This window comes from Lonchura striata, chromosome 5 (assembly GCF_046129695.1).
Source record: "Lonchura striata isolate bLonStr1 chromosome 5, bLonStr1.mat, whole genome shotgun sequence".
In the NCBI taxonomy this organism is placed as follows: domain Eukaryota; kingdom Metazoa; phylum Chordata; class Aves; order Passeriformes; family Estrildidae; genus Lonchura; species Lonchura striata.
This window is the reverse complement of record NC_134607.1, coordinates 9272537-9286919: the sequence shown is the minus strand read 5'-3', so window position 1 is coordinate 9286919 and position 14383 is coordinate 9272537. Positions and strand designations below refer to the sequence as shown.

The 14383-nt window shown below is 38.7% G+C and overlaps 1 protein-coding gene across 4 annotated transcripts in view; it reads right to left on the bottom strand.

The window, feature by feature from the left end:
- Window positions 1–769: 769 nt before the first annotated feature.
- Window positions 770–14383, bottom strand: part of LMO3 (LIM domain only 3) — a 59922-nt gene continuing 46308 nt past the window's right edge. For all 4 annotated transcript variants that reach the window (XM_021535150.3, XM_021535151.3, XM_021535152.3 and 1 more), the window contains 2 exons: window positions 13833–13958; window positions 770–5182 (listed from right to left, as the gene is read on the bottom strand). In XM_021535150.3, the coding sequence (XP_021390825.1) occupies window positions 5077–5182; window positions 13833–13958 (232 nt within the window). In that variant the 3' untranslated portion in view covers window positions 770–5076. The remainder of the gene's footprint in view (window positions 5183–13832; window positions 13959–14383) is intronic.

Below are 14383 nucleotides of genomic sequence, written 5' to 3'. Positions count from 1 at the left end.
TCCCTCTGCATCTTCATTTATGAAACTAATCACACAATTACCTGCAGGCATGTGTTAAATATGACACTGGTCTCTGCAAAATAATGGGCCAATTGCAAACAATGAATAAAGAGAGGCAGCTCCATTTATAACCGCTGTTTCAACAGAGCTGTGTTGTAATCAAAGTGATCTGAGGGTGACTCATTAATTAATTGATGTTCTTTTTTATTATGTGCTATTGAGTTAATGAGTAATTTGTGCTAGATAACTCTCTGAACACACTGATTGCGTGAGATATTTTCTGGGGCTTTCATATCAATGACATGCTGAATAGGTGGAAGATGGTATTTGCTTATGTATACTCATTATTAGCAGGTTCAGGATGAATATAAATCAGCAGAAGGGCATTTTAAAAGGTATTAGATACATGCAGCTCTTACTTTAATGCTTTAAACAGATACTCTTCAGCTTTTAATGCCTTAAATAGAATTAAAATCACTTCTTTTATAATACTTCTATCAGCCACAATTGGCAGCTTTTAGAAAGGTGCCTACACAAAGGATTTTTACTGGGAGCATGTTTGTGCTAATGGCCTATTACCTTGCACATATTGTATTTTGGTTTCATTTTCCAAGGTACTGAGCAGTAAACAGGTTTGGACTGCATCATTGGCCTGAAGTAGGAGGAATGTGTTAAGTGAATATGTAATTGGCTTTTTTAAAATCTAAAATGGTATTTAAAGGAATAAAAACACTGCTCTTATATACAGTACACACTTTTCTTTGTATACTTTCACTTGTTAAAGCTTTTGCTTTATTGAAACCACAACATCTCCAATGCCATAGGAGTTTTTTATTCATTGAACAACAAATGGCTAAATTGATAATTTAGTCTGACAACAGCAGCACAGTGGAAGCTTTCAGAAAAATCAGCTAAATGTATAAAATTATACCCAGCAATCACTACAGACCTTCATTTTTGACAAGATTTGTTCTAGGTACAGATGACTGTAAACTACCTACTGCTGAGAAAATTATAAGAAGCTGCTGCATATTACGTTGAAAAAAACCTTTAGAGTACTTTAAAATCTATACAGTCAAAACCTTGCCACAGTCCCTGTTTGTTACTTTTTCTCAGTTTCCCTTCTCACTGACCACTTTTCAATGTATCTTCCCCAAGTCATTTTATGTGTAGGCAATTAGGAACATTTGAGGGGTTGCTGGATGATTTTCATCTATTTACATTACGTGAGCAAAAATTTGAACATTTTGGGAGGATAGGAAAAACATGAAAGTGTGCTTTAAAAAAAACACCAAACAACCCAGAAGATAGAAAAACACAATAATGAAATAGATCAACTTTTAGTCCTGGTCACTGTTTCTGCCAAATCCAGGCTGTCTTGATCCATCACCAGTTGTGGCAGATAACAGACACAGCAGAATGCAGTTGTCAGAGAAGCTTTTTACAGTTGAAAAATCAAGGTTTGATAATTTTAAGTTTTTTTCACATGGCACAAAAACAGCCATCCAAATAGATTGTAGTAGTAGATTAAAAAAAAATATTGATATTATTTTTGTCTGGCTAAACTTCACAATATCTACAGCTAAAGATGGGAGGCACAAGTGGAAGCATTCCTGCCTGGCAAATAAGGGTCACTATCAGAGTGGTTTGCTGGATGCAGACAGCATGTTGACACACACAGTGATGGAGAAGGAGAACCAAGGCAGATAACAAAAAAGCAACCCAAAGGAATGGTCTATACCTCTGTCAAAATGGTCACTCCAGTATTGACTTATGATGATATACTTTACTGGAGTTGTAAATGTTTCCATTAAATATTTCAACTCTCAGCCATTATTTTAACAGCCAGACAAGAAGGAAGTTTGAAATACAGGAAAATGTGTAATTGATCTTTGACCTACAACAAACCTAAATGTATTCTGTATCCTCTACATACAAATTTTAGATATGTATGTGAAGATAGATGAGCATAAAGTGCTCAAAGAAGCGCCATAACATTGTACACTGCAAACATATCCATATTTCTTCATCTATGCATCAATTAAGATTGATAGAATGGTGAGACAATTTTTTTTGTCTTCCTAGCAGGACCACCTTCCTCTTCCACACTTTTGAGCCTAGGTCACAAAATGAACATATGAGCAATGTAGCATGTAGTAACGAGGCGCTCTTTTCCCATTTCCCTCTCTTCATTTGCTCCATAAAGAGCTGAGCAGTGGCACTTTGTGGGAATGAGAGAATTCCTTGAGCATTTACAGCACTACTAGTGTTTAGTTGCCATCATCTCCAGCCAAGCCTTCCTCAGGCTGAGCTGGTTTTGGTGCTTTCCTGCCTCAGACCTGTGATTACCTCCTGGGAATGCTCTGCTCCTCCCAGGTTATCCTAACGCTGCTCATAACATCCACAAGGCTGCTGGTTTTCTGAAGAGCCAAAAATGCTTTACAAAAGCACTGTATCCATTCGCCCCATTGGACAGATGGGGACAACTGAGGCACAGAGAAGCTGAGTGATATGCCCAAGCTTACAGGGAGTCAAAGACAGAGCCAAGGAGCTTTCTTTCTTATTTCTGAAGCAGGGATTTCTACCCTTTCTGCAGCCTACTACTGGAAAGCAGAAGAGAGATCTTCCTGATTTCTAATGGAAAGACCCAGGAGGGGCTGGAGGAGAAAATTGAAATTTGGCTCAAAACAAGATAATATGATTCTTCCCTTTCTGTCCATCCTGACCTTCACAGAAAGGACAGCTTGTTTATTGCACTGCAGTAGGTCTGTAAGAACCTAATAGTACCTCTGACACCAACTGCTTAGTTATCCCAAAGACATTAAGGGACTGGGGAAGGGAGTGCAAGAGACACTTGTGCTCAAGGTTAGGAAGGAAGATAGTCCACATAAGAGGGCTAAATTTAATTTGAAAAACTATGTGGAGCTATTTCTTCTAATTAACAAGAACAGCCTGAGGAGTTGTTGCATTTCTTTCTGGTCCTGTATGAGTCAGTCAAGTTTTCTGAGCCATGCTTATTTTCAAAAGGGTTCACAACCAGGAAAAAAAAAAAAAAAACAACAACAAAACACACTGTAACAGCAGTCATTAAAACTAAATATCTATTTCTAAGTCAAGCCACTGTGCAGTGTGCTCTTACCATACACTTAAGGAATTTCCCCACTGCATTACAAAACTTCTTTGACCATCCCCAGCAAAAACATGCTGAAACTGCAACAGGACAGGAGAAGCAGGGAAGGACAGCAGTCAACTTGAACAGAGTCATGGGTTCATACTCGAAACAAAAACAAGAGCTTAGCTTCATAACAACATAGGGTATAGTGGGTTTCTTGTTGGCTTTTCTTCTTCTTCTTCTTAATACTGTTTTGCTGTTTGTGTGTTTTTAACGCAGGTTGTTTTCCCGGTGAGCTAGATTACAGTGGCAAACAGACAAGACATAAATATGCATTGAACAACTTTTTAAACATTCATCCTGCTTTCCTTTGCCAAACACCTGTAAGCTCTGTCAGGGGTGTGAGCACTTAGGGACGTCCTGCTGATGCAATAGCTTCATGGCTTTAAAAGAAGTCCACCTCTCCTAGAAAACGGACTGATTGCCAACAGGAGCTGTCAGCAGAAATTCCACCTCTGTCAAAAGGATTTTAATTGCCAGTATTGATGGGACAAACCCGTAGGATGTTGGCATGGACAGCAAGGTACCTGTGCAGTCGAGTGTGGTTAGCTCTCGCTTGCTATTGCTAAGTTTTGTCCCATCCACATCAGCATTTAAATTACCTTCAGCATTCGCAGAGGTGGGTAATTAGCAACCAGTCACTCTCCCAGTGTCAGCTCAGGGTCGTTTCCTTAGTGTAAATAGACCCTCAGAGGGGGCTGTTTGCAGTGCCTTCTACTTTCACTTTTTTTTTTTTTTTTTTTTTCCAGGGTTTGTTGAGGACGCAGCCCCAGAAAATATATTAGGGTTAAGCCCTGATTAAAAAAAAAAAAAAAAAAAATTAAAAAAAAAAAAAAGGGAAAGAGAGAGAGAGGGAGATGAGGGAGAGAGACCCCTCAAATTTTAAGACTTCTTTAAAATGCATATAAAGAAAAATCTTCTCCCTTGCCTCCCCTCCCTCAAATTAATGATTTGAAAAAAATAACATATATATTTATATATATATATGTATATATATATATATAAAAAATAAGATGCCCAGAGGCACTGGTTTGCATTAGGGCTTAATTTCTCCAGCTAAATTAAAAATCAAATCCAGGCATTTGGAATGCCTAAGGGGCACAAAAGCAGCACCCAAAATCATTAACTTTTGCACCTTTTATAATATAGCTCAAACCAGTCAGATTTACTTTTCAAAATTTTGTAGTAAAATAAAAGTGCTCTTTGAGGAAAATCCATGCAATTAAACAGCAGATGCTTAACCCCTGAAAAATAGAGGCTTATAAGAGAAGTGCTGATAGATCCTTAACCATAGCATCATTAGCAGCAGGTGCTGCTAGTTATTAGTTTTCTTAATAGTTTTAATGTAAACAGTATTCTTAAGCTCTAAGTGTAGCATAATGGTTGGGATTTGCTCTTTAATGCTTTTTACTAGAAAGATACAGCTCATTTAAAATAGCTGGTAGATACAGAAAGCATAAATATACAGTAAGTTTAGACACTGATTGTACTAAATGCAACAATACAAAGAAGCAAACAGGAACACAAATGGTAACACAATAAAACTGTATTACATTTGTGCTTCAAATATTACAATACATTATGTACAATAGTCCAAAATAAACATCTCATGCCAAATGACACAAAAAGAAACAAACAAAAAAAAAACCCAAACAAACTGAAAATCCCAAGAGCAAGCAAAAAGAATCCAGCTGTATATACAGTACCTTTTTAATTAACATTCAACTCTGAACTGGAGCAATTTTCACTACATACAGATGCAGTCCGCCTTTTATTTCACGCAACCATTCTGTCTCCCTATATCTATGCTATTCAGTAGGTTCCTGTGTCATTTCTTATATACATGTTGAGCAAAAAAGATAAAAGAACATAGTGCTTTTTATTCTTAATGATGTGGCATCCGATCAGCGAACCTGGGGTGCATAACCTTCTTTCATTAAACCCTCTTCATAATCTGTCTGGCACAGAATCATGTTGTTCTTCAGGAAAAATTTGTCTCCAACACAAAATCTGAAATTAAAATAATAAAGAGAAAAGAAAAAGAGAGTTTGAGGGTAAATGATGGGATATAGGCTTACAGGTGAGGGTTGTAGAATAAGTGTTGGCTGGACAGCACCCACCTGTGTGTGTGAGAAAGCCCAGCAGAGGAATTGCCCTGCTGCCACAATTAATCCTGTGTTTTCAATAAAATCTAGTGCATTCAGGCACTTTTGCTTCCCCAGCCAAAGCCCTCATTCAAAGCCCACCGTGGGCTGTAGGAGTCCTGGATCAGGTCACTGGCACATAGCTAAAAACACAATAAATATCTCAGGCTGCTGAGCTAAGTGAAAAGTAAATGTCCAGCAAACCAGAAGGAAGATAAAGTATAGCAAAGCACCCACAGGAAAGCTTGTCTGAGATATCTTGCATTTGCCTCATGTCCTAGTAAGAATTTTTTGTTTTGTTCCAGTTGGATATTTCACTAGATTTGATTTAAGATGGTGATTCTGAGAACTGCTTCTAGCACACACACGACTTTACACTCACTGTAAAGCATATGTAAACCAGAGACACGCAGGCATGCAGAAAAAAAAAAAGCCTTTTCCCTTTTTTCCTATAGGAGTTGATTACAAATTTAGTTACTCAGCTAACTACTCTCTCTCTCTCATGGTATCAATGCAACTACCCTGTTACAGTATTATGTGCATCAGAATGATCTGTTTGCTGCAAAACACCACTGAGAGATCTCCTTTGCTTTTCTCTGATGAGCAGGACAATCACGAAATGTTGATGCTCCTGGCTGGCTGACTTCAAACTTCCAGTAAAGTAGGATTTCCCAGCTAAAAATATATGCTTGAATTTAAGAGGGTTCTTCCCTGACACACCCTGAAGTCCTTCTTCCCCTTGACAAAGCCATTCTTCTGGAAAGATGCTTGGGGAGAAGTGAATGGGGACAATGCAGAAGAAAGTTTCCCTAGTGACTGCCTTGGCAGGGTTACATGGCTTTGTTTGTAGTGAACTCTCCAGCTATGAAATATATTGGGAGGCACTGCTTGCCTTATTGCAATTAAAATGAAAGAAAGTAACCTAAATGAACCCCCTAACACTGATGTGAATAAATGATACCAGCTTCTACCAGCTAATTATGGATTGCTGCTCTACAATGGATCTCAGTACATGAAGTATTGTTTAATGTGTAACAGATTATAATGTCCTTTTTTTAATATAATTTCCAAATGGTGACATCTTGGACACAATTAGGGTCAGATATAAATGCTTGTGTTGTTTACGGTAGATTTAACAGCAGAGTAACTATGGGAATAGCTGGATATGTATTTAATTGTAACAATTTAACCTTCAAATAGTGGTGCCTGCTGGAGTTGACCCAGTAAAACTCCATAAACGACACAGGTTGACCCACATGACCCTGATCGTGTTCTGTCTTTATCAGATAGTCAATTTCTAATGATGTTCAAGCAGAAATCTTGGTGAATTGTTACAGATTAAATTGTGTATGGAAAGCAGTCCTTTAATGTTTTGTGAAGTTGGAGGTATAAATGAGTAGCAGTTGGACTGATTTACATTTGTGAAGATTGGAATGCTAGACAAACAGTGAACCCATTTATTTTCCAACTGGGTAGCTTTGGAAATTTATCCTTATGCTAGCTAAATAGATAGAGGGAAAATAGTGTAATAAAAAAGTGGATTGAAAAGAATTAGCTTTGCTCTTAAAGGAAAATTGGTTTGTTTATTTGTGGATTTTTTTTTTCTGTAGGATTACTGCCTGCTGCTGATGATGATTGAAAATAGAGATTATGGGAGGATCCCAAAATCTTTATTTATGGTTAACACTCTTTTGTAAAGGTTCCTATTATTCTTCCCACCCCAATCCTAGTATACTAGGCTATTAACAAGACAAAATGATTTTGAGTAGCTATGTTGAAATGAAGAATTCATACATAAAAGTTGTTCTTTGGTGTTTTTTTCTAGTTTCCATCTTTTGTATTTTTGTCCATTGACAGCAATGCTGAGAAAAATTCTTTTGTGCACCTTACAAGATTAGGTGAAAGAGTTGTAACTAGTGCCAACATGAAATGCTTGTTTTTCCCAAAGAAGTCTTATTTAAAATCAACCAAAACCAAAGAAAATCTGCCAGTGCATCAGTGGGAGATGAAACCACCTCTACACCCAGCAGGAAACACAAAGTCTGAACCAAGAATATTGCTCAGCTGTGTGTATTCCTTTTGTTCCAGGGTAAGACAGATCTTAGCAAACTAAATTTTTTAAAGCATTTAGTAGACAAAAAAACACACTGCTGAAGAGCAATTCGCTTGCATGGCAATACTTAACACGTGTGGCTCCATGCAACATCATTTGCAGCAAAGTCCTGGCTAGAGGATTTTATTTCTCAGCCCTCAGAGGAGCGAAGCAGTTTGAATTAAACTGCATGGGCTACACGGGAGTATCAGGATGCCTTTCCCAATAAAAAGTGTCAATGCCTTTTGCTTTAGCAATGTTGATATGTGGAGCCAGAAGTGCTCTACCTGTGCCTGCATGGCATGGGACAGCTTTATGCATCAGTGGCTTCAAACACACACACGGTTCCACAGATCCCTTGTGTTCCCAGTGTGCAGCTGTCCTGGGGAGAGGCTGCTAGTGGCCTGTCCCTTTGATAACCTGTTGGGGTTGGGGTTTGCCTGCATGGGAAGGCATCCTCTGGACGGTCCCCTGTGCCCTGGGGGAAACCTGGTGCTCCTGATGCTTAGGGTGCAAATTCTGCATCAGTTTTCATATCACGCAAGCTTGGTGACAAGCATATTTGGCTTGTGTAGGCCCCTGGGAGTTAAATGTGTGAATTGTGCACTCATTAAGTGTCAAAGAGGTAACCACAAGGTGAAAAACCTATAATCCTGGCATGCTGGTTCCCAGGTACAATGGGACAGATGAAGTATGAGGAATTTTGGCCATTCACACTTTCAACCTTATTTGACTCTCAAAACCAGATTTAGCCTCTCCTGAAGTGAAAGATCTGTAACCACTACACATTGGGTTTGCACACAGCAAAATTTAAACCTGGCTCAGCTTTAAAATGGGAGGGTAAATTGAAGCTTAGCCTCCCACTTTTTTTATGGAATTGGCATAGGATGTAAATCAGGGCACAATTTGGGCACACATATTAAACGGAGTCGAGGAGCATATTAAGATGCCACTGTGTTAGGAGTGTATAATTAGGCAAGATTATTACTCTTCTAGCAGGCAGATGGTAGTCTTCAGCCTTCCCTAAAACCCTCACCCAATTTTTTTAATAGGCATGCAAGATGAACAGGAAAGAATATACAATAGGCTGCATTATCATGCCAGATTGGACTGAGCACCATAAATTCATAATAGTACTTTTGACACGACTGTGACATTAGTAGAATGACCATTATAATTAACCTACATTCTAGAACCCCTGTCATATTTTACACTGGCAAAAAGAAGGCCATTTATATTACAAAATGACCTCTGTTATCACCTTGTTTGGAAGGGAAGGTGTGCCTAGACTAATCACAAGAAGAATAAAACTTCTATTTTGAGAAGTAGCTCTTTCGTTGTTAAGTACAGATATCTAAGGAGATCTCACTGCTGTCTGTCATCTTTTCTGAATCACAGGACATGTCAAGGTACTGAAGACTACTTAAGAAAGCAAGAGAAATATTGCTGTGGAGGAAGATGGCTTCGTGCGTGCCTCCTCTGGTAAAGCCAGGTCTTTGTGGCTCTAGAAAGAAACAAAATCTGGAAACATTTATTTGATTTCCTGAGGATTGAGACAGTTCAGACTTACCACACCCACACCCTTCCCCTCTGCTTATTGCAATCAATGACTTGGGCTCTGCTTATCCCCTTTCCTCTGTTTTTAAATGTTGAGCTTCCAATGCAACTCACATCAACGTTCATCTATGTGCATCACTAAGAGAACAAAGCCACTCTTTACACCACAGTTCATCAGTCCACACCTGTGCTTTATTAAGTCTGGGCTTCTGTCAAAATGTCCATTTCAAAGGTTGGAAAGTGGGAGCTGTGCCTGAAGTTGTACATTTTCACCAGAATACACAGACACAGAATCCCAGTTCAGCTTCAAATGGCAAACCTCACCTTGGTGTGCTTTTCATGTAGTGTTTTATAAAAAGCAGGTGTGGACAATATGTTAATTTGTATTCTAAATTTTGAGACATACAATAAAGATAAGCAGTACTCAGGCCTGCAGAATTTATAAAATGACCACTCATGCAAAAATCTAATATTGGTGTTTGAAATAAGGATGTCCCTGGCATTGTATTCCCTCTCCCCTGCTTGACAGAGAACAAAGGCAGCATTGTGAGGGCATTTTACAGTTTATACTGGAGGTAAGTGTTTACAGCTACATCAGGACAGCAATTTCAATGAGTATGTAACCATTTTTAGTCCAGTTTCTATTAAAATAAAGGCAATTTCAGATAGAAGGGTAGAACGGACTATTTAAACACCTCTCAGTGATAGCAGATGGGGGTTTTAAGCCATACTCTGAGCTGACTTCAAACGGCAGGGAGAAAATATCACAGGAGCTGGGAACAAGGCGCTAAAGATGCCGGCAGAGTGAGAGGAAGGACACACAGACTCGGGGAAGTGGGAAAGCCGAAGGCAGGTTGACATCATCGCTGTAGTCAAAAGTGTCAAAAGTGCCAAAGACACAGCTGAGCCCACTTGCAAGATTTTCCACTCCATTTTGTTAGTCACACACATGCAGCCTGACAAAGTGTGAAAGGCAGTGTCTGTTTACAAGTTTATTTTTCCAGTGGTTTCTTTCCCCCCCCCCCCCCTTTAAATTTTCTGCAGAAATTAGGTATATTGAGGTTATTGTTAACATGGGGTGAAGGGCTTCTGAGGAGAAGTAAAATGTGTTTACAGAGAAGAAAGGGGCACACTCTCACACCATTAAGCTCACTGTCACTAAGCTCTGCAGGTACTTAGGCGATGGAAAAACTTCAAATTAGGAGTAAGCTGGACAGAGACATGAGAGATAAGAGGATGCTAAAACCTTTAGGCTAGGAGCAGAGCTTAATATTCACAAAAATTGCTACAGCTTTAAGCATCAGTATCAAGAAAAATGTGGGGGAAATATCTCACAAACTGTCTGGCTGGAGCAATTAGATCCTGGAGCTGAATAGCTTTATGAAAGGGAAAATAGGAGACAGTGCCTGTTTGGCACCAGGGGACCAGGCTTAGTGGCTCAGGAGCTCTCTTTCAGGCCTGTGTCCACAGTCTGTCTTCCTGGAGTACAGTGTGTGAGAAAATGCCTTTTTCTTCTCACTCTGAAAAAGTCACATTCAGGAGGCCAATAAAGGCACTGGCATGTTTGAACAAAAGTCCCCTTAAGTGAAGGGAGCCTAATTACCATCCACACCGTGGCTTGCACTGGATGGTGAGTTGTAGGTACTCAAAAATAATAAAACAAGCAGTGAAGTTGTCCATAAAAACAGAAAAATCACTGAATTGTGACAAAGAGCATTAGGCAAAGAAGGGCAGCCATCTCTCTGGGCTCAGCTGTTTAAAGGGTAGGAATATGAGAGTCGTGCAATAGCAAGACCAAAGGATGGGCTGCCCCAAGGAGCAGTGAGATGTGTACTAATATAAATATTACCTGGCTTGAAAAGCAGAAGGAGATGGAAGGAGCAAGGGCCCAGAACATCAGAAAAAAATTCAGTGTTGGCAAAGACAAAGTAGTGCAATCTGAAGCAACAATTCTGTGTTCTCATGAACATTGCATGCATTCTGTTAGGAAAAAACCTGAATGGTCGATGGTAACTGAAAGTGAAACACAGAATCAGAGAGCATTACATACTCTGCAAAACTACTGTAGAGAAGGACCCAAAGGTTTTAAATTTAATGGGGGAAGAAAATGTGAAACTGGGGAATAAGGCTAAACAAGTCCTGCAATAGCTGGTGGGCCTTGACACACTCATTGGTGATTTTTTGATATATTTGATCTGTTTGTGAATAAAAATGTTCTCTTCAATAAATAAATTACATATTGGTGGAATTAGAGGCAGGAGTAAAAGGAAAAAGCAAATCTAAAGCCCCTCAATAACATTATTTTGTATACAAAGGAACAGCAGAAACTTAAAACAATTAAACTGCAAACTTATAAACACATCCTCATTCAGAATCTGCTGTATGGTTTTGATTAGCTTGAGCAGAGGAAGAAAAAATGATCTTAAAGGACAACAGAAATTATTAATGAAATGGTAATGACAAGATTTTTCTGTCACAAAAAGAGAACAAAAAAGGTTTCATAGTAGATCTGAAAAATGCCCAAGCTGCTGATGGGCCAGGTGCCTAACAATGTGGAGGTTTATTGTTATTCAAGTAACAAAAACCAGAAGATTTGAAGCTATTATTGAGAGACTGTAGTCAATAGGATGCTTTGCCATAGGAACCACAGAAGAGCTATGTTGGAGCATCTATGAAATAGGATTTTTTGTAAAAAACAACAAAATTAATTCTTCAGAGGGCCACTAGTCCCAAATTGTGAGGAAGAAAGGAACCCTACAAGCAGTCTGCTTTATTAGGCTCCATGAGAGCTATTGCAATAGAATCAGAATTAGGGTCACTTTTTGAGAATTTCTGAAATTTTTTGAAACTCCTGGAACCACTCCCTGTTTTCACTAGATGAACTAGACTGTATTTCAGGAAAATTCATTCTTTTGTTCTCAGCCTAAGACACCTGTAAGACTATTTCAGCAACCCTTTACCCAAAATACATGCAAAGTAAAAATCAAATAAAAGATTAAATTGAAGTCTGAGGAATAAAAAGGCTGAGAATTATTAAATAACCCAGTTAAGCTCCATTTCAGAAGCATCTAACCACTTTTCCAGGGGGATCAGCGGCCCCAGGGAACACCACGATGTGTGTTAGCTGCAAAGTGAAATTGCACATTAGTTTGCAGTTGTAACAGTAAAAGAGGAATATTAAAAATATTCATAAGAGCTGGGTTTTCTTTTTTTTTTTTTTTTTTTTTTTTCTGCTGGGTGTGGGGGGAGAGAATAAAAAGAAAGTTCACTTCCTCAGATCCAAGAGTGTTAACTATGATGAAAATTTTTTGCACTCCGGCTAACAAACATTGTCTGCTTTGCTTGACTGATGAAGATTAGCTGACTTCTTACATTAAAGGAGTTTGTCTTGTATGGGCTGAAGTGACAAGACAATAACTAAGTGCTAATTGTGCATAACCAACACTAAAGATATGCAGCCCCATTATGGCATGTAATAAATGAAGCGAACAACAGAAATATATTAGGGGCTTTAATAATGATACAAGAACTGTGGTTTGGAAAAAACCAGGATGTGAAGGGTTTAGGAAACGAAATCCAGGACACTCTGTGTGTGCCTCTTAAATGGGTACTGTGGGAGCCTCTGCCTGCCTTGCTCAGCTTCTCAGTTCTGTGGCAAGACAAAATTGATATAGGACTTTAAATAGCATTAGAACCTATAATTACTTTGCATTATTATATAGTTTAAGCAGTGGTTATTACTTGCCTGGTATTTTAATTTCCCATGCAACATGATGAAAAAGGTCAATTTGGCTTTTTTTAAAGAGCATAATTGTAGTGTGCTACACTTATTAGCAGCTGTACATTTTATGGTTCTTTAGGGATGTTTGATTTTTAAATGACTACAATGTTAAAAAATAATACATTGTAGGACAAAGTGAGTTAGGAAAGCTTATTTAGAGCTGTGTCTAGCTTTGTCATGTTAGACTATAATCTTCCTAATTTTTCATTGCTTCCCTAAAAATGTATATCTTGAGTTTCTTCCCAAAGGAAGAAATGAAAGATAATATGAATGCTATAAAACGCTAAATAGGACCATGTAATAGCTGAAAACTAACTGAAAATAATGGAGACATTAAGGAGTGGACATAATTGGCTCTCTCACTTCCTAGACCTCATAGAGGTCCCTGGCAAAGCTGCTATCATTCCTGGTGGAGTCAGAAATGGGGCTCCCGGTGAAATCTCCAGCTACACTCGGAGTGTAGCTGGTATAAACTTGGCTCTATTCACCTCTGAGGAAATCAGATGTTACAATTTACCATTTTTGACATTCGCTCTCCAACTGCGCCATATGGGTGATGCTTCAGAACAGGGTGTCAGGTTTGGATCCTTGGGATTTTTATAATCTATGGTTTGGATATGGAAATAAAAATAGGACTGTAAGAGGTCCAATGCTGCTACAGAGGAAATGGTGGGAACAACACCTTTTAAATTTAAATTATTACAGTTCTGGCAACAGGAAGAAACAATGTGTACTTTAAAAGAAATACATGAGATAAAAATGAAGAATTAAAGTGAAATTAATGCAATAATGACAAATGGTACTGTTATGCTCTTCTGCAGAAAAGGATCTCAAAGACCTTTATAAATATTAATTAATTAAACCTGACAGACAGCCCTTTGAAGGAGAGGAAGTAACATTATTCTTTTTTATTGATGCGGGATTAGAGACAAAAAAAGTTTTCTGGCCAAGGTCATGAAAGATGTTCTATATGAGTCCCAGGAATAGCATCCAGGTCTTGCCAGGTGTTTCCTCTTTGGAATGTATGCCCATACCAGTGACGAGCTAGCAGTTAGCATATGGAGCAGACCCAAGAAATTCTCTTACCTCTGATTACAAAGCTGACATGCAAAACAGTCCAGGTGATAAACATTGTCCTTCGCTCTCATCACCATCTCAAAAGCAGGTATGAGCTTACTGCAGGCAGCACAGTTTCCTGTAACGCCAAATAACCTGGAGATGCAGAAAGAAATAGATTTCTGATTCACTATATTTTAAATTTTTCTAAAAATTTATTATTCCTTTCCCCCCACAGTCTGGTCTTTGGCTGACTTCCCAGCACACCTCCCTTTGGAAAGGCTGGCCTTTGGTGCTTCAACTCTGCCCAATTTGCAGCACAAAGACATAGCCTTGCTGAAGAGAGCTTTATGACAGACTAATATTGCACCTATTGTGATGTTATATTTTTTTTCCTGCAGGTTATACTGACCTTTCTTGATAAAAGAAACATCTTGTTAAACTAAACAAAGAAACAGTAAACACATTAGGGACGTTACATAACTGTGCAGGCAGAGGTCAAACTGTTTGCATTAAGTGGGAAGAGTCTTCTTCTTAGATCCTGCCATGCACGAGAGAGCCACATAACCTTGGCTTTTGGT